This window comes from Suncus etruscus, chromosome 3 (genome assembly GCF_024139225.1).
Source record: "Suncus etruscus isolate mSunEtr1 chromosome 3, mSunEtr1.pri.cur, whole genome shotgun sequence".
Classification (NCBI taxonomy): domain Eukaryota; kingdom Metazoa; phylum Chordata; class Mammalia; order Eulipotyphla; family Soricidae; genus Suncus; species Suncus etruscus.
The window spans coordinates 133,990,840-134,010,467 of record NC_064850.1 but is presented as its reverse complement, the minus strand read 5'-3'; the positions used below and the strand labels follow the sequence as shown (position 1 = coordinate 134,010,467).

At 34.4% G+C, this 19,628-nt stretch overlaps 1 protein-coding gene across 1 annotated transcript in view; it reads right to left on the bottom strand.

Moving 5' to 3' along the window:
- PTPRM (protein tyrosine phosphatase receptor type M) overlaps positions 1–19,628 on the bottom strand; it is an 829,551-nt gene that overhangs the window by 246,633 nt on the left and 563,290 nt on the right. Inside the window, exon 15 of the mRNA XM_049769948.1 lies at positions 14,680–14,812. Within this exon, the coding sequence (XP_049625905.1) occupies positions 14,680–14,812 (133 nt within the window). The remainder of the gene's footprint in view (positions 1–14,679; positions 14,813–19,628) is intronic.

Genomic DNA, 19,628 nt, shown 5'->3' with positions numbered 1-19,628 from the left:
TATAATTGACTACTGTAGCTACAAAAGTACAATCAGAAAAGATAATGGCAATTAAGAAATTCTCATCACAGATAAATGGCCATAATGGCCATATCACTCCCAGATGACAGACACTGAGTTTAAAATGTCCGTTAATGCTATGTCTACACTTTCTTTTCACAATCTTATTAGATTCCTCAATTTTTCTTCCTTATCTTTAACAAAGATTAATATCATATCTAAGGATAAAATATGGCTTCTATGTACGCCAATACTTTTTGGGGCTGCAAAGTTTCTTCAGTGACTGACTACTGACATCAAACTCAAAATATAGGCTTTTATCAGATGAAGAAAAAGGATAAAAGTATACCATAAAAATTTCATGTAACTATAAACTGAAGCTAAACTGTTCAGTAAATGACAATACCTAAATTGTATCCATGTATTATTTTGAGAAAAGGACAGAAAACCAATGTTTATCATAAATCCATTCAAACACACATGCTCAAAGGAACAATGCCATGCAAAGTGGCAGTGGGAAATCTATTGATGGCCAAAGAGTTGGCTTGGAAATGAGAAGACCTGAATCAATTACGAAAGCTTTGGCAGAGCTACTGAAGACCTCTGATCATTTCTATTATAAATTCACTGAATTAAAGATCTGAAAAAACTAGACATTCTAATGTATGTATGGCCAACACTTATAGAATAAAAAAAATTCATTGGGACAGTTGATTTGCTTTCTGAGTATATTTTTAATATAAAATTAATGTTGCTTATTAAAAATATACAGTGGACTATACTATTCAAATAGACTCAAAGGTGTTAAAAAGACAAATAATTTAAGACAATACTTACAAGCCCATTTTCTTTTAATAAAACTCTGAATTTAAATACATTCTTTACATATAATTTCTTAAAATAATTAGAAAATATAAATAATGTTACTCATTTTTTAAAAATTATGCCATTTGAAAATATCATTTGAAATGGAGATTCTGAGCATCAGGATACCCACATTACAAAAATTGTCAGGGGCTGGAGCAATAGCGCAACAAGTATGGTGTTTGCGTTGCATGCAACAGAGCATCCTGTATGGTCCCTTGAACCACCAGGAGTGATTCTTGAGTGCAGAGCCAGGAGTTAACTTTATAAACTGCCAGGTGTAATCCTAAAGAATTTTTTTCACAAAATAAGTCATAGTATTATAAAACTTACAGATTCTAGATAAACCAAAACCCAAAATAATTCAAATTCTAGTTTCATGGTAAAAAAGTAATCAAAAGACATATTTTGTTTTAATTAATAAATACATTAAAATATCTATGGTCGGGGCCGGAGAGATAGCATGGAGGTAAGGCGTTTACCTTTCATGCAGAAGGTCATCAGTTCGAATCCCGGCGTCCCATATGGTCCCCTGTGCATGCCAGGAGCAATTTCTGAGCACGGAGCCAGGAAAAACCCCTGAGCACTGCCGGGTGTGACCCAAAAACCACACACACAAAAAAAATATCTATGGACAAAGCTCAGAACATGTGACAATGAGGCTGTAGGATAATTGAAAAGGATCACATCAAAGACCTGAACATGCTATTATCAGTGAGAAAAGACAGGTGATGTCCAAATAATTCAAGAGCCTGAAAGCAACTGGAATAAAGTATCTAGCCCATTTGGAATTCTGAAAATAAGGTAGCTCTTGCTTCATGTTATCTCAGAAACATAATTTACATTAAGAAGTTGCAGTAATTCCTGTGCATATAGAGAGACAAATGAGCCTTTTTCAAATACTATACCTTGGGATATAATTTTTTAATTTCTATTTTTTGTGATTTTCACAAATAAATAGAAATACAATGACTTTAATAAATGAGTCATTTTACTTATTTCTGTAAAACCTATAAATATAGCTTCCCTTTAGTTTTACTATAGCAGGGTATAGTATAGAAAAAGAGTATTAGATGAAAATAATTCAAAATGCTTCCAATGATTCTAGAAAAGTGTCCTTCAGTTCAAAGACATACTTGGTGAGGGCACCGTTAAAACTATGTCATCCCTAGAGAATCCTGAAGAAATGAACAAATTTCTGGAAAAATATCATCTTCCGAGACTAAATAAGGAGGATGTTGAAAGCCTAATTAATCCAATAACATCTGAGGAAATTGAAACAGCAATTAAAAAACTCCCCAAGAACAAAAGTACAGATGGTTTTACGGGTGAATTTTATCAAATATTTCGAGAAGAATTACAATCACTCATCCTCAGGCTCTTCCAAAATTTTGAAAATACAGGAATCCTTCCTAACTCCTTTTACGAGGTGAATATCACACTCATTACCAAAGACAGCAGACACTGTCAAGAAGGAAAACTACACACCAATCTCACTAATGAACATAGATGCAAAAATCCTCAACAAAATCTTAGCAAACAGAATCTAACAATACATCAAAAAATTATACACTATGGTCAATTGGATTTCATGCTATGTATGCAAGGATAGTTCAACATACACAAATCAATCAATATCATACATTACATCAACAAGAAGAAAGACAAAAATCACGATAAGATCAACTGACGCAGAGAAGGCATTTGACAAAATCCAACAACCATTCATGCTGAAAACACTCAGCAAAATAGAATTAGAAGGAACCTTCCTCAAGATAGTTAGAGCTATCTATGAAAAGCCCACAGCCAACATTATCCTTAATGGTGAAAAACTAAAATCATTTCTACTAAGGTCAGAAACTAGGCAAGGACGCCAACTTTCTCCACTCTTATTCAACATAGTTTTAGAAATACTAGCAATAGCTATCAGACAAGAGAAGGGAACTCAAGGAATCCAGATAAGAAAAGATGAAGTAAAACTATCTCTTTTTACAGATGATGATATGATATAAATAGAAAACCCTAAAGAATCCACACTAAAACTCCTAGAAACAAAAAGCCTCTCCAACATAGTTTTACTGTATTTATTTATTCTTATTTTCTCTTCTCTCTCTTTTGTTTTCCCCTCCTTTCTCTCTTAAGTCATATCTTAATCAATTATTTACCTTTTCTTAACTCGATCATATCTTAAGAGCTCAGACCCAGCCTATGAGGGTCAGACCTCCAACAGCAACCTAAGAATAGAACACTAATATCTGTCTTTATGTGGGCATGAGTTTGTAAACAATGGACTCCATTCTGATTGCCAAAGCCAAATTATAAACAAGCCACACCTAAATTGTATATAGCTCTTCTTATATTACCCTGCTTCTGTTCTTCAGAAATTCTTCTAGCCTCTCATCCCCCACCCCTGATCCATTATCCCTCTTTATTTAACCCTCTTTACCCTCAGTTAATCCAGTAGATACTGGGACCAACCTCTTGCTCCAGTAAACCACCACCAAACTCCGAACCATAAGGATACTCTCCTTGTCTTGCTTTGGTAAGAAATTACAATCAACACATCTGCTGATTCATACTTCATGCCCTTCTTCTCACCCTGCCTATCATGGCTCAACAAGACATGATGTGTGATGAAAAATGCTCTGGACTCCACCCCCTCAAGAATATCTCAACAGATTCAATGGGGAAGCCTATATTTCCTTTATGTGTTTAATACCTCTATAATAATACCTTCTGGTCTGTTTATTCCCAAAAGTAAGTCAGCCTTATAAACAGCATTTTTCTTTAATGATTTTTAAAATGTATTTTATTTATTTCTTCTATTATATATCTATGTATATAGATATAATTTTTTTCTATCTTCTCTCTTTCTCCAAACTCAACTGTTTTAGTTCTGCTTGGTATGAAAACCTACAAGAAAATCCTTGCCTGGGATAAAAGCTCAGGTCAAAACCAGGACACAGAGATTGTGCAGATTATCATTCTTACCTCTAAATCCAACAGCAACATAATATGTCACCATACCCTTTTGCATAGGTACTCTAAATAAAAGAAAATATTATGCACAAAACAAGCTCTTATCTATTAGGGATAAGAACCCATTTTTTAAAAAAATGCAGGGTTGCCTCTCACCATAAGCATGTGTCATGTAGACCCAACTTACACTCCATGTGACTGGACAGCGACCATCCAACCCAGGACCCCAGATCCCAGATGTGAAACCAACACAGGTCCCAGCAACAGCACCAGGAGGAAACTCTTAATGTGTTCCTGGCTCCACTTGTACCAGTGTTAACATGACTTCCTGACATGAGAAAACGGCAACAACTTAAGCTAAGAGAGGGTGGCTCCATTTCTTCACTTAACGGTAAGATACAACCAGGAGACATGTCATCCTTTGCCCTAAGCAAAAATAAAAATCATTATCTACAGAAGACTGACTTTGACAAATATGGTCTGGACAGAACCTATCAAGGGACCAATGAGAAAGTTCCTAGCCTAAGCCTCAGCCTAGGATTTGTACAAAAACCAAGATCTCTAATTCCAGAGGTCTGACTTTGACAACTTTGACTGAGCAGAACTTCTCGAACCATGCTGAAAGTCTATACCCTAGGCTCTGTCCTAGGTTCTGAACAAAATCCAAGACCACTAATTGCAGAAGACTGATTACAACAACAGTGATGGAACAGAATTCCTAGAAGCATAAAGAAAAACTCTCTCCTATCCTTCACCCCATGACCGACGCAAATAACAAGATTTTCAGCTACAGAGGTGAAATGTCATCACCCATCTGAGTAGAAAGTTTCCTGGCACCATAAAAGACCTTGGGGTGTGTAAATGAGTGAGGTCATGGCAGTATGCTTCAAGGGCATAGAAAACCTGTATGAATTCCTGCTGTAATTTTTCCAATATTTACCATGCCTATGTAAGAAGAAAGAGGAGGAGAAGAAGAAGAAAAAGAAGAAGAAGAAGAAGAAGAAGAAGAAGAAGAAGAAGAAGAAGAAGAAGAAGAAGAAGAAGAAGAAGAAGAAGAAGAAGAAGAAGGAGAAGGAGAAGAAGGAGAAGAAGAAGAGGAAGAAGAAGAAGAAGGAGAAGAAGAAGAAGAAGAAGAAGAAGAAGAAGAAGAAGAAGAAGAAGAAGAAGAAGAAGAAGAAGAAGAAGAAGAAGAAGAAGAAGAAGAAGAAGAAGAAGAAGAAGAAAACATAACCTCCCTCTTTTAAGAAGTTTCTGGTCTGTTTTTTCTCTCACTGATGGTTTTTGGTGTATTCTTTGTTTATTATTTTTGTAATTTTTTTGTTATTCCCTCATTGTGTTTTGCTTTGCTATCCTTTTTCTTCTTTTTTTCCCTTCCTTCTTCTAAATGAATATTTTAACACCTAGACGGACTCCTCCTAGTTTTTCTCTTTTTTGTTTGCCTCCCCCCCCCAATGGTACCGAGACTAGAAAGTTGAATGTTCATCTGGTGGAAATAAAAACTGATCAGAAATGAATACCAAATCCAAAGTCAATCGATACCCAATCTAAACAAGTTGAATAAGGGGGTAACAGTTGAACTAGATGTAAAGGAGAAAGATGTGGGATGCATGTTGGGAACAGGGGTGGAGGGAGGATGATACTGGTGGTGAAAATGCCCCTCATTCATTGTCACTATGTGCCTCAAATATTACTGTGAAAGAATTGTAATACACTTCGACCACAATAAAAAAAAACATGTCATCCCTATTGTGGTAATACACTATTAGTACTGCACATTGTAATGCTAAAATAGAGCACCTAAAAATATTCCTTTCCTAATTAATTTTAGTCTCAGCAAACAAAAACTTTGAGATAAACATTCTATGGTCAGCTACAATTTGTTTGCAATAACAGTAATTGTGTTTATTTATAATATGGGTAATCTTAGGGTGAGCAGCACTATAACAGTTGTTAGCGTTCTTCTCCTATACTTCCTGTCAAAGCATTATTATGCCTATTATGCCTTTACTATACCTGGAGTAGTTGAGGAATAAAAAATGAGGTTGCCACATAGCTAGTAAATTGTGGTGGTTTCTGGAGTCCCTCTAATTAACACCATTCAAAAACTATTATTTGTCTCTGAAGGGGGAGAGGTGGGCCTAATTATTTATTCATAGTTTACTATGATGCTTAAGAGAATTCTCTCATTCACCAAACCACATAAAGATAGAGCATGACAACATGTCTAACACTGTGAGTTGTCAAAAGTAAATTTTATACTCAAAGAATGGCATTAGAATACACATATCAAAAAGGATTAAAGAAACATTCCTATAATGAAGAAAATGGGAACACTTTTAGTTAGCTTTTCTTCAATAATAGAGAAAAATAAAAGACTAAAAATGCCAGCAAATTGTCATTGTCAAATATTTGTAGACTTTCAGCAATAGTTGTCTTAAATAAACTGATGACTCTATAGCATTTCCCACCAATGATTACAAAGATTAACTGAGTTTTACAGTGCAAAAGAAATCCCTGAGAATTTTTGATCAGGACAATATGGAGACTACTTATAAGTAAGATAGTCAATGTATTTGTCCCAAGTTCTACCATGAACTACCTGTCTCTGAACTCTCACAACTTTTGAATCAAATATCAATTGTCTAAATGAATTTACTCACTTACTTGCATGATTCTCCCAGGAAGTACATTCATTTTAGCAACACATTTTAGACATGCAAAATGAGTTCAAATAGGTCATGAAATTCATCTAATGAATGTTCCACCAATAGGAGTTGGAATATGAACCTAGGTAATATTCAAGAATAATCAAGCACCCAGGGAAAGTTCAAGTATATGCTTGTTTTGTTCTGATGTTTGCCTCCTACAAAACTCAAAAACAGCCTATATTTATCATTCTCCATTTTTCTTTTTAAAAATAACTTTTTTGTAAAAAAAAATCATAAAGAACATCCAAATAGAATACATTTGAATAAACCATTAGATTGAATTAAAAAATAGGACTAGCATGTAAGCAGTTTATTAGGGTAGGCACATAAGTTCTGGGATAGAAAAGACCTTTAGAAGGTCAATTTATGGAGCTGGAGCAGTGGCACAAGCAGTAAGGTGTTTTCCTTGCATGTGACTGACCCAGGACAGACCTCGGTTCAATCGTCTGGTGTCCCATATGGTCTCCCAAGCCAGGAGTGATTTCTGAGTGCATAGCCAGAAATAACCTCTGAGCATCACCAGGTGTGGCCCAAAACCCCACCCCTCAAAAGGTCAATTTATTTAATTTACTTTCTGCGTTAGAATCTATTCAGTTTATCAGTTAGAAAACTGAAGGACATTAACTGACAGATTAATATGAAATACAAATATTTTTACATGCACATATATTCTTTCTCATGCATGTCAGATCATCTGCTTCAGAACATTAGTCCCAGCATTGTTCTGGTTTAGCTATCACACCCAATTATGCACAGGCCTACTCCAGTTGGCTGTATACTCAGAGTTTACTCCTGATGGGGCTGAGGAACTGTATGTTGTTTCTTACCTGTTGTACTATTTCTCTGGTTCTAGTTTCATAAATTTATTATTATTTATATGGCTACACTTAATTATATTTATTCAAAATAATAATTTACAAAGAAATGTCTTTCCATGATTTTCAAAATGTAATTTCAGAGAATGAGACTTTGAAACAGGACTTTAAGCATGCAGACTTAAGGCATTTTCAAATACAATCACACTTAGTTATACTAGGAAAACATTATCCTGTATGTCATACGTTAGCAGGTATAGTGGGAAAAATATATACAATATCAACTCTACAGCTATATGCTGTAGCCATCTCTTTGAGAATAAGGTTTTCTTCAACTTTTTTTCCCTCTTTTTATCTTTTTTGTTTTACAGTGTCTCCAGAAATACTTCCTATTTTTATTGATGATTTTTTCTTGATAACACCAGTATTTTTAACTATAAAAGAATCAGTGCAAAATATTTAATGGTATATACTGCATTTTAGAAATATATACCTGTTAAGAGGTGTCATAAAAAACCAGAAGTATCATGCTACCCAATTAACACTGAGATATCTACCTAAAGTAGGCGTCATTTAGTAGAATAAATTAACATTTGCTCTTTTAATAGTCTAGTAATAAATATTTATTTTATTATTTTAGTCACATCGATAACTATCACTTTAATAGTTGAGATAGAAATATTAATATAAATCTCTATAGAAATTTGAAAAATAGCAGTAGATAATATCAATCAAGTATGTATGTTAAATTCTGTCAAACATACAACTGAAATAAATTATGCTTTACAGAAATGTTGAAAATTTAAGTATATTCATGTATACAAATATATTAAATTATACACAGATAAAATTGATTAAATACTAGATTTTGGGATGAGGGAAAAAATTAGCTTTTATTCCACTTGTTTTATATTGACTTTCAGAGTATATGTGGCTTTGGTTAAAACTTTTATTTAATTAACAGCAATGTTGTATTCTTCCTTTGTATTTATTATATCAAAGCACTGTGCCCTCAAGAAAACATACAAGTTTTGGAAAGAAATTAAAATATTTTTGATAATTGAATTAAAATAAAATGTGTATTTTTTTCATGTAAAATTTTTGCAACTGTTTTTTAAGGGGCATCTATGTTAATTCAGGTAAGGCTCAAAATGATTAATGTTCATAAACAGATAATTTTTGTTTGTATGGTTTTGGGATCACACCTGGTGGCACTAGGAGGTTATTTATGCCTCTGTGCTCAGAAATCACTCCTGGCAGGTTCAGGTAACCACATGGGATGCTGGAGATTGAACCGGGTCCGTTTGCAAGGCAAACACCCTACTGCTGTGCGATTGCTCCGGCCCCACAAACAAATAAATTTTAATTTGTTATAGTTTTGTAAAACATTATGAACATATGAACAATGCACACCTCAGATTTTAGCTAAATGTAAAAAGGACATCATGCATTAGTATATGTTGAATAGGTCTTATATTTCATTTCAAGACTCTCTAGAAGTCTAGCAACACTAATCTAATAATTGATAGTACTGCCCAAGGAAATTTGCTGTTCTCCCTCACCAAAGCTTAGGTCCATCTGGTCTGACATGCTGACAAATACAGATGGTAACTATTGACTTATCCTCAGTAGGACAGACTTTCAATTATAAATTCAGAAATATTGATACATTTGTTTCACTCACTTTCTCTTGGGCCCAGTCTGTCCTCAAGACAATTGCTATGTATTGAATTAGTGGAGTCAGAGTACAATACGTATAAGGAAAATAGACTAGCTCATACTGTAATGGAACTCAGAGTTTGATTAACATTAGTTTATAGCCAGAAAAATGACTAATGATAGGCTGAAACCCATAACTGAGACAGTTTTTTTCTGCCCCATTATTCCTTCTGTTTGGCCCTTCTATGATTCCCTTTTACTGAGAGCTCCCTGTCTGAGGGGGAACATATATCTTAGACTAAGCATTAAGCTTTAGCTAATTCTTCTAGACTTGAATGGTACACTAAAGGGGACTTGGGGGAGAATTCCTGGGTGTATTCAAATAATAAAATACTGTCTGGCACACACACTACATTTTTGACATAGCAAATAGAAAATAATAGGATGCTATGTAATAAAATATAGCATTTTAGGGACCAGGGGGAGAGCATTTAGGTAGGGTGCTTCTCTTGCATGTTACCAAAACCAGGTTCAATCTTTGACAATGGATATAGATCCAATCCCTGGCATCCCATATGGTCTCCAAGTACTGCCAGGAGTTATTCCCTAGCACAGAGTCAGGACTGAGTCCTTAACACAGCTAAGTGTGACCCCAACTAACAAACAAAAATTTACTTTGGAACTGGGAGTGACCTCAGAGACCATTTACTTAATTTACTTAAATTTTCTCAACTTGTGAGTGTGTAAGCTAAGGCCTTTGGAAAGTTTGGAATTACAAACTTAGTTAAATTACAGGTTCAAGATTTCCAACTCTAAATTCAGCAAACTTCTGGTCAAATAATGTGATATTACATATTAAATATACTCTAGAAACATCCATAATTAATATGTTTCAATTATTCTGTTTCAAAATACATTTTTGAAAATTTAGATCTATATTTAAAGGAAAATTCTCAATAATAAGTTTTAAAAATTTGTATTAAATTTGAGTTTAAATATTCCAACTTTTTGCATATATAGGCATAGTAATTCAAGATAATTTGCCTTACAAAGAATATATTTTATATTTTAAGTAAAAAACAATGTCCTATGTACCAGAAATACTATTGTGAATTATTTGTAAACCACTTTGGTCAAATTAAAAATTATTAATAAAATATACAAAAGCACTACATGCTCTGAATACACACTACTTAATTTGTTATTTGGTAAATAATTTCATACGTTTATTTTGAGTTACTGGTATTTACTCTGAAGTTGCATTAAGGCCATATGCTACCACAAGCAATCTCTTCAAATGCATAATTTATAACATACCCTCAATGACTACCTGAGAGACCAAGGTCGAATAATGAATTAAACTGGCAGAAATAGATCCTTGGAGGATGAGTTAACATTTAGGTAAGGTTATGAGGGCAGCAGGATAAGTAGTTTCAGGGTATTCCTCCAGAGAACTTGCCAGATGACAAAAATCCAACATATTCCCACACTTAAATTAGAAATCTCCAAATCTTTAGCTTGAATAATCAGACAAGGAAGGATCTAGTGTTTCTTAGTATTTATATTTAATGATGTTATTATATATACAAATCACTGCTTCCAAGATAAGCTTTCAATAAACATCAGGGTGGATAAAGAAGAGCACCCTTAGGAGAAAAATATGCATGAGAGATGAGGAAGAAATAAAAAGAAGGAAACACAGAAAGGGATGGGAAAAGAGATAAATAGAAAGAGTATCTATAAATACATACAAAATCATCTCTTAAATGTTGCTGTGCTCCAAGAATTTCTCTTCATCCTTGATTTTATTTGCACCTAAATAACAGTTACTGAATGAAAAACAAGGGAAGCGATTCTTAATCAAGAGCCAGATGCCCTTCCCTGGGCCTCTAAGAGGCCACAGGTAAAGTCACATACATAGGAAGTCATGTTAAGACTAATGAGGCTAACCAGTAGGATGAGGATCTGTAAGAAGGAAACCAGTTCTGAAGGAGACCACTGTTGGGAAAAAGTTGAGATACTCTGAAAAGTCCTGGTTTAGTGCTGGATATGTTGCTGTAAAATCATGATATAGAAAATATTTTTTCCTAGACCACACAGCGTATACCAACTCCTGGTCACATTTCCATTCACCTTACCTAAACTACCATACAGATCCAATGCAATTCCTATTTAAATTCAGACAACATTCTTCAAGGACTTAGAACAATTATAAAGTTCCTATAGAACCATAAAAGATCTTGAATAGCCAAATCCATATTGAAAAACAAGAAACTAAGATGCATCTCATTACCTAATTTGAAGCTCTACTACAAAGCCATAATGATCAAAATACCATGGTATTGGAACAAGGAATGATTTTTCAGCCTAGAATATCCAGTGACAAATCTCCAAGTATATGGTCAACTAATCTTTGACAAGGGAGCCAAGAATTTTAAATGGAACAAAGACAGTCTCTTCAAGAAATGAATTTGTAACAATTGGATAACCATATGTAAGAAATAAAAGATTTACCCATGATCACACCTAACACAAAAGTCAATTAAAAGTAGATTAAAGACCTTGAGATTAGACCATATCTATAAAGTTCATTTAGGAAAACATAGGCAAAGCACTCCAAGAATTAGGCCTCAAAGAAGTCTTTGGTTATAGGATACCAATGGCAGCTCACTGAATGGGAATAAAATTTTGCACTCAACACATCACATAGAGTTTTAATATCTAGGATATACAAAGTACTCATGAAGGTTAACTCCACAAAATCCTTTCAAAAAATGGGGAGAAGAAATGAACAGACACTTCTCTGAGGAAGACCAACAGATGGCCAACAGACACATGGAAAAAGTGTTCATAATCCCTTATCATTAGGGAAATCCAAATCAAGACTACCATGGGATGTCACTTTACACCAGTGAGGATGGCACATATAAAAAATAATGGGAATAATCTCTATTGGTGAGTATTTGATGAGACAGGAACTTTTGTACACTGTTGGTGGGAATGCTGTCTTATCCAACCCCTATGGAGGGCTCTCACTAAACTCGAAATTGAGCCACTTAAAAATTGAGCAATCCCTCTTTTTTGTATCTATCCCCAGAACTGAAAAAACATTTATCCAAAAGAATGTATGCACAGTGTTATTCATTGCAGTACTCATAGCTAAAACTTTGAATCAGCCTAGATGTCCAACAACAGACAAGTATTTCATGAAGTTGTGGTACATATATACAATGGAATACTATTAGCTGTAAGGAATGATGCAATCATGCAATCTGCAGCAACATAGATGGAACTAGAAGATATGTTAAATGAAGTAAGACAGAAGAAGGACAAATACAGAATACCACTTATATGTGGTATTTAGAATAACCACATGAAGAAACGCATTGGTCTAAAAATGGTAATTGTCTTGAATGCTGTTGGCTCCAAAGTATAGCAAGGAGAAGTAAACAAACTGAATGAAAGAGGAGAAATACAAAAGCTTATATTCATGTTTCTATTTCAAAGAAACATGCAGCAATGAATACAGTTGTTTAGATTAACCAGGTGTTCATTAACTTCTTAATTGAGGTCTATCATAATGTTCTAATGCTTTTATTCACAGAAATAGGTTCTGAATGGGTTTGGAAGCCATGACTCCCACTACAGTGCTCACTATAAGAATGTATTAGTATCTTAATTTTAATATATCTATAGTAACCGTTTAATATTTTTGTTCACAATGATTCTTGGCCATGCTAGTTTTGCATTACAGTGCTATATTATATTAGATTTCAAATACAGTGTTAATTATATTGTCTTGAGAAATACTCTAATCTATTCAGTTTTCATTTGATTATGCCTGCTAATGTGATCTAATATTTATGTCCACAGATGCCATTGGAATAGGCAACTGCATGCCATTGACTCTTGCTACAGTGCTCATGCATGATGTCTTTGCAGTTCATTTTCCATTCAATCTAGTTTAATGTTATATCATAATGCCCATGTTTTCAGGAAAGGAACCTAGATGCTCAAGACCCATAAGATGATACTTCATGGTGTAGACTCCATTGGCAGTGCTCATTACCATATTACTTAGTATACTAGAGTTGAAAATTATGATTGTTTTAAGAATGCTTTAATTAAAATCTTATCCAGGAATCTTATCTTCAGCAGTTTACTCTCACCATTGATGATTTGCCTAGGAATTAGAAAAACCTTTCCATTTGATTGCCAGTTTTATATTTTTTAAGCACTCTGACCCTTTTCACCTGGATCAGTTTTTCAAAGGCAATGTATGGATTGATCTTCATTGTCTCTGTGTATGTTTAACATTTATATGCCTATCTGATGTTTGTCTGTATTATACCTAATGCCTAGCTATGATGTATATAGTTCTTTCCCCTGTTATATATAACCCTTTTCCTCCTCTCCTGCTCACCACTTTACAAATCCTTTTCTATCCTTTCACTCTCTCACTATCTACTATTTCTCCCCATTTAACTTTTTTTACCCTCAGTTCTTAACTTCTCAAGAAGTGGAACATCCCCCTCTGCCACCCCAAAAGCTATCAGTCAGCTTCCAAAGTGAAAGGACAATCTCCCACCCTGCTTTGCCTCGATTGGAAGTCCAGGTGGCATAGGGTGTGCTACAGGATATACTGTGGGGAACACTGTTGACACTGGTGGTGGGAATGGCCCTGAATCACTGTATATCTAAAATTCAACTGTGAAGGACTTTGTAGATACCAATGGGTTTAATAAAATAAAATTAAACAAAAAATTATATTGCTACCCATTTAAAGGACATCAGTGGATTTTAGACCCAAGCCCAGCCTCAGTAGATGATCAGATGAGAATTTCAAGACTTGACTTTGCCCTTTTAATCTCCACCATATCACTTCCACTTTATATTTGACTTATGCTCAATCACACAGAAAAGAAAAAATAAATATAAACTTCATTAAGAGAAATTTACCTTACTGATTCTTATCACCTCTAATATTAAAGGGAGAATTTATTTATAAATTAACAGTGGTAATATTAAGAACATTGTCCTCATCTCCAAACGTAAGTGAAAACTTTTGTTTCAGCCCCTGGAAATAAGACTTACTTATTAACAGTCATATTTGTATTTATCTTTCCTTAGACTGTTTTTTGATAAACAGAGCAATCTCTTAAGATCCAAGGTGATCAAATATGTGTACGTATGCATGTCACGGCTCTGTCTTCTTATCAGATTCTTTCCTTTAAGATTTCTTTCTTATAGGCATCACATTGAATAACTCTAAAACAGAGCTTGCACATCATGTGAAGTCAGTGAACTCTGTCATCAATATTATCATTACAACAATTTAGGGAAAAATACTCCTCCTATCAAATATATCAGCATGTTACTAATAAGTACAAAAAATTTTCTAGTTAGTAAGTGGTTTTAAAGATTCTGCTGTTATTCATATACCAAGTGGGGGTATATATGATTCTTAAGTTATTTTGACTTGATATGCTTTGTGTGTCACCAAAATCACAACCATTTACTCTAAATCTGTCCAATTATGAATGCTGGATGCTGTCTATCAAAAAAGAGTCATAAGCCTCATAATTTTACATATAAGAAACCACTTGGTAAATAATGTGATAGAACCATAGTTTTAGCATCAGCTTGAAGCTCACCTTTTCTTCATTACCAGCACAACTCCAAGAAAGATAATAACAAACAGCAAGATTCCAGCAATGACTCCAGCAATTTTAACAGTATGGTCCGTTTGTTTCTCAGGTTCTGGAACTGGTTTTGGAGTGGCAGCTCCTGAAGTTGAAAGGAAATGACAAAAGGAGAGAGGGTGGGTATGGGAGAATAAAGATGTTACATTTAACAACAAATATATTGCCATATTTAACAAAGTAATGACTTATCAGAGCCAGCAGACAGACAAGCTTTGATTTTTTTCATATGTACTGAAATGAGTGTAATTGCTCATATTTTTCTTCTATATTTTACTAAACCATAACAGAAGTTGAAATGCATATTCACGCCTGACCCCTTTATAAGAGATTCTTCTCAAACACAGGTTTTTAAATTTTTATTATCTATTGGCCCTCTCATTTTTCCTTCTAAAGACTTGCTAGCAATAAGTAGCTATCCTAAGCCTTTATACAAATTTGATTTGCTGTAACATTTTCCTCAATTATTTTTCATAAATGAAGCAGTAATTCCATAACACATTAGCCCAAGCACCTGGAAAAGTGAGATAAGCTCATTTACCATGGTTTTACCAGAAATTGTTTTTCTTTATTTGAAAAAAAAAAACCTCACAATAGATATTTCTCTCTTTTCACCCTGCCTTTGGAAATCTAAATCTAGGTCACGTCTGGTAGGGAAAAGTCTCCTTCAAAGCAATTTATTCATAATGTGGCAAGCAGCTGATCATCATACTACTGGAAACCACATTTAATATCTGTTTAAATTAGATAACCAGAGTCTTATAGCACTGTCTTAGCTTCTTTTCAAAATCATAGTCCTGTTTATGGTATAATTTGATGGAATGTCAAATTTATATCTGATGAATTATCTCTTTTTTCTGCTAAATGAGCTCCGGGTGAAAAAATATTAGGAAAGTAATGTTTCCTTCACTAAACAGAATTAATTTTGTATAGGGCCTCTACCTTTTCATCAGGACATGAATGTTCAGCACCGGAAACACCATATCATATTCATGAGGTATTTTGAAAGTAGGAATTGTTTATTCCTACTAGGTACTCCCCCCCACACAAAAAATTATGAAGATAGGGAGGTAAGTGTTCATGTGTGGACCAATGACAAAGAAACAAAAATCAAACCAAAATGGTAAAGAAAATCTACGAAGTGTTTATGGTAAGATTTTATATTTGGCTATATCCTGAGTCTGGCTAATAGACTGAGCGAGCAAGTGAGTCAAGATAGGGAGAAAAACAGGAGAGCCATGATCACTTGTGTTTTCACACAACATGAACTTTCCAATCAAGTGACAATAGTAATAACAGCACATGTAAAAATCATGCCACAAAATATATTTTCTAGAAAATCCTTTATAGGTCTTTTTATATTTGACAATTTTAAGAGAAAGTTCTGCTACTTTCTTTGATAAATATTCCTCAAATTAACTGCCTACGTATGGTTAATCTTAAGAATATTATCACTTACAATTTGTTATTGTAGTTATATCTGAAATCTATCACCTCAGCACAACCAGATGGTGAAGCTGAAGTACATTATTACATTAAATACATTCTAAGAAAAAAATTGAACATATAATTCTATTATAAAAAAGGAGTAAAGATTAAACAAAAGCAATCTATTAAAATAAATATTTCAAATTCACAAGGCTTAACAAAGGTTAATGTTTTTGCTTTAAATTTTTGGTTCAATTTTTAGAAGTTTACCTTTAAAGATATAATCAAATTACATTTTATTCTTTGAAATTTTGGCATATTGGAAGCTATTTCATTCATATTGCTAATAACCAATTATTAGCAAGAATTAGTTTCTATAAAACAATTCAATAAGCTTGTCTTCTTAAGTAATTGTACTATTGAATACACACATGGAAAATAGTTTAGAACAATTTTCCCTAGCTTATCATATACTCTATATGAATTTATTAGTCTTATATACCTGATATATTCTGATACATAATACATACTCCAGAATTTTATTCCCTGAATGATGACAACTTTATTCTATTAATTAAACAACTCCTTTTTAACTTTGGCAGTGTACCCAAGGTCCATGAGAACTGGTGAATGGCTCAATGAATCTTTGGGTGATCAGGAGAACTATCACCATGCAGCCTTTCAATTCCTTCAGGAAGCAAGCAAACACCCTGCTATTTAGAGAGCATAAGTTCATCTTACCATTCCTTAACATTTACCCTGAATGCCTTTTACCCTATAAACCAAGAAAATAAAATGGGGTTTAAGATATAGTACAATGGGGTAAGGTGCTGGCCTTGCACTCAGGTGACCCAGGTTTATTACCCAGAACTACATACTGTGCCTTGAGCTTCACCAATGTGATTCCTTAGCACAGACCAAAGACTTAGCTCTGAGGACAGGTGGGTGTGGCCCACAAAATGAAATAAATAAAAGAAACGAAATATTCTATTTCTGCAAAGTTTCAGTTGCAATGTGATTCTGGCAACAATGGTAGAAGACAGAGCAAAGAAAGACCAGGTGGACTTTCTGGGTCTATGGGTGAGTAACCCTGATTAACCTGCAACTGAGGAAAACAGTAATTTTTCTAATTAGTTTATTAGACAGACTACTATCAAGGAGTGAAGGGCTGATTCAGATACCCACATTTGGATTACACAGGAGAAACACCAGAATAAATATGAATTGGGATAAAGAAATTTTGATTCTGGGTATATTATATGGAGAAATATTTCATTCTTTCCAAGTTCACTCTGAATGTGTTCCTTTACTGTTTTTATTTACCTGCTCTTCCCTTCATTCATCCTAAAACAGTAAGCTTGTTTTCTGCTTTCAACAGAATGTGCCTCTCACCACCTTTACTTCTTTAAAACAGATAGTGGTGAGCTGTCACTAAAACTTAGACAGAAAATAAATTTCAATTAAATAAATTGTATATAACCCCCACCCCAAACCCAAGTCCATGAATTAACAGTGTAATTCATAAACCACTTGGCAAAGGTGACATTTTAATAACATTTACCTTTCTATCTTGTTTTTTTCTTGCTATGTTTCTAATAGTATTTTTCTTTTAGTTTATATATAAATAACAAATATTTTTATATACATTTGTGGTAAAAAATTTTTGTTCTCTTCTATGTGTTCTATTAAGAATTACAGTGAATTTTTGATATTTAATCCCCCTTTATGTTATATATTTAAATGTTTACATTTAACAGTGAGATTGCTCTTGATTTGAACACAGAGGCATTAAGGTATCAGTAAGAAGACAGTATTGCTATAAAGAAGAAATACCAATAGAGAGGTAATTTCGGGTATAAGAAGTAGAATGCAGTAGAAAAAAAGAGATTCTGCTGGGAAATGGGCAGGGTGGAAGGGGCCCTAGCACACAAAGGAGAAGTGATTTCAGTCACAGGAATTTCACCAGGAAAACCAGAGCAGAACAAACTCCTAGACTCAAAAGCTTGCAGTGGTCCTCAAACTATGGCCCGCAGGCCACATATTGTATTTATATCTCTTTTGTTTCTTCATTGCAAAATAAGATATATGCAGTGTGCATAAGAATTCGTTCATAAGTTTTGTTTTTACTATAGTCAGACCCTCCAGTGGTCTGAGGGACAGTGAACTGGCCCTCTGTTTAACAAGTTTGAAAACCCCTGGTAGAGGGAAGCAGATATGAAATGGGATTAAACTTCAACTTAGTGCTCACCTTTGAGTACTTTTTTTAAAAATATAATAGGGAAGCAAGAGGATTAGCTTAGGCCATGACTGGCAAAGGGCAGGATATATAAAACTTTGGATAAGGGTGGAAAAGATTTGAAATAGTCCTCTTGAAAAGTGAAAGGGTCAGTGGTCCAGGCACTGGTTATATAGTTGGCTGTGTAGTTGTACAGTTACAGATTTGGCTAGCTGGCCCTAACTCTTTGAGAGCACGAATGAAAAGATTCAGGAAGTGAAAAGGAGATTTGTGTGCACAGTAGTAGGAAGTAAAGAACTAAGGAAATAACAGAGATATGGGCTTTGGGGATACGGTGACAGTAGATTTAAACAGGATCTCAGAATTCTAGGACTTTCCCCATATTAATTCTCCTTTTAGGATTAGGAATTGGGGAGAGAAGGATAAAAAAGACAGAATGTTACTTAGCTGGGGAGAAAAAAGTTTTGTAATCTTATCAGTATTGAATAACAACCTTGGAACTGGTAGTTGCTCCAGTACTTAACTTCTATAGTCTTCAAATGAACAACTTCTTATTGAGCTATTTTGTGCTTTGGAGACTAGAACTAGATTCTGCAGGTGAATTAGAGAGCAGTAAATATATTCAGACCTCACACTTCAGAGCATAATACAAGAAGTCACCAGAAGCATTATTGGTGAGCAAAAGAACTCAGTGGGGTAAAATTGTCAAAGAACATTGTGAGACACATTTTAGTTGAGTTGAAAATGTGAATGGGATTGAAGGTTGGAAGATTCCAGGAGATAAATAATTAAAATAGTGAAGAAGAGTGCCTTGTATAGAAGATAGAGTTAGGGGGGCACAAAGAGATACCAGTGATCACATAATGACTACAAATGGCTGGACACATGTGCAAGCAATTTAGTGGAGGAAACTGCTGCTCAGTAAACTGATGCTTGACAGCATAACTTGACAGCATAACTGTACAGAACAGCAAGTGGTAAAGTGAATAAATGAGGAGCTGGAAGAATAATAAATTTATGACATAAAGAAATAAAATGGCAGTCCTACCTAGGCTCACAAGAGCAGATAAAGGACTTTGGAGAGTAATGGTAAGATCATTGCCTTATAGAGGCCAGGAACCCTCATGTCTAAACTAAGGGGGGTGATTAGACGGAAAGAATAGAAAATATTTGTAACAGACACCTCCTGACTGCTGCACATAGGTGTGTGCTCAGGTGCCATGGAGATCAAGGAATA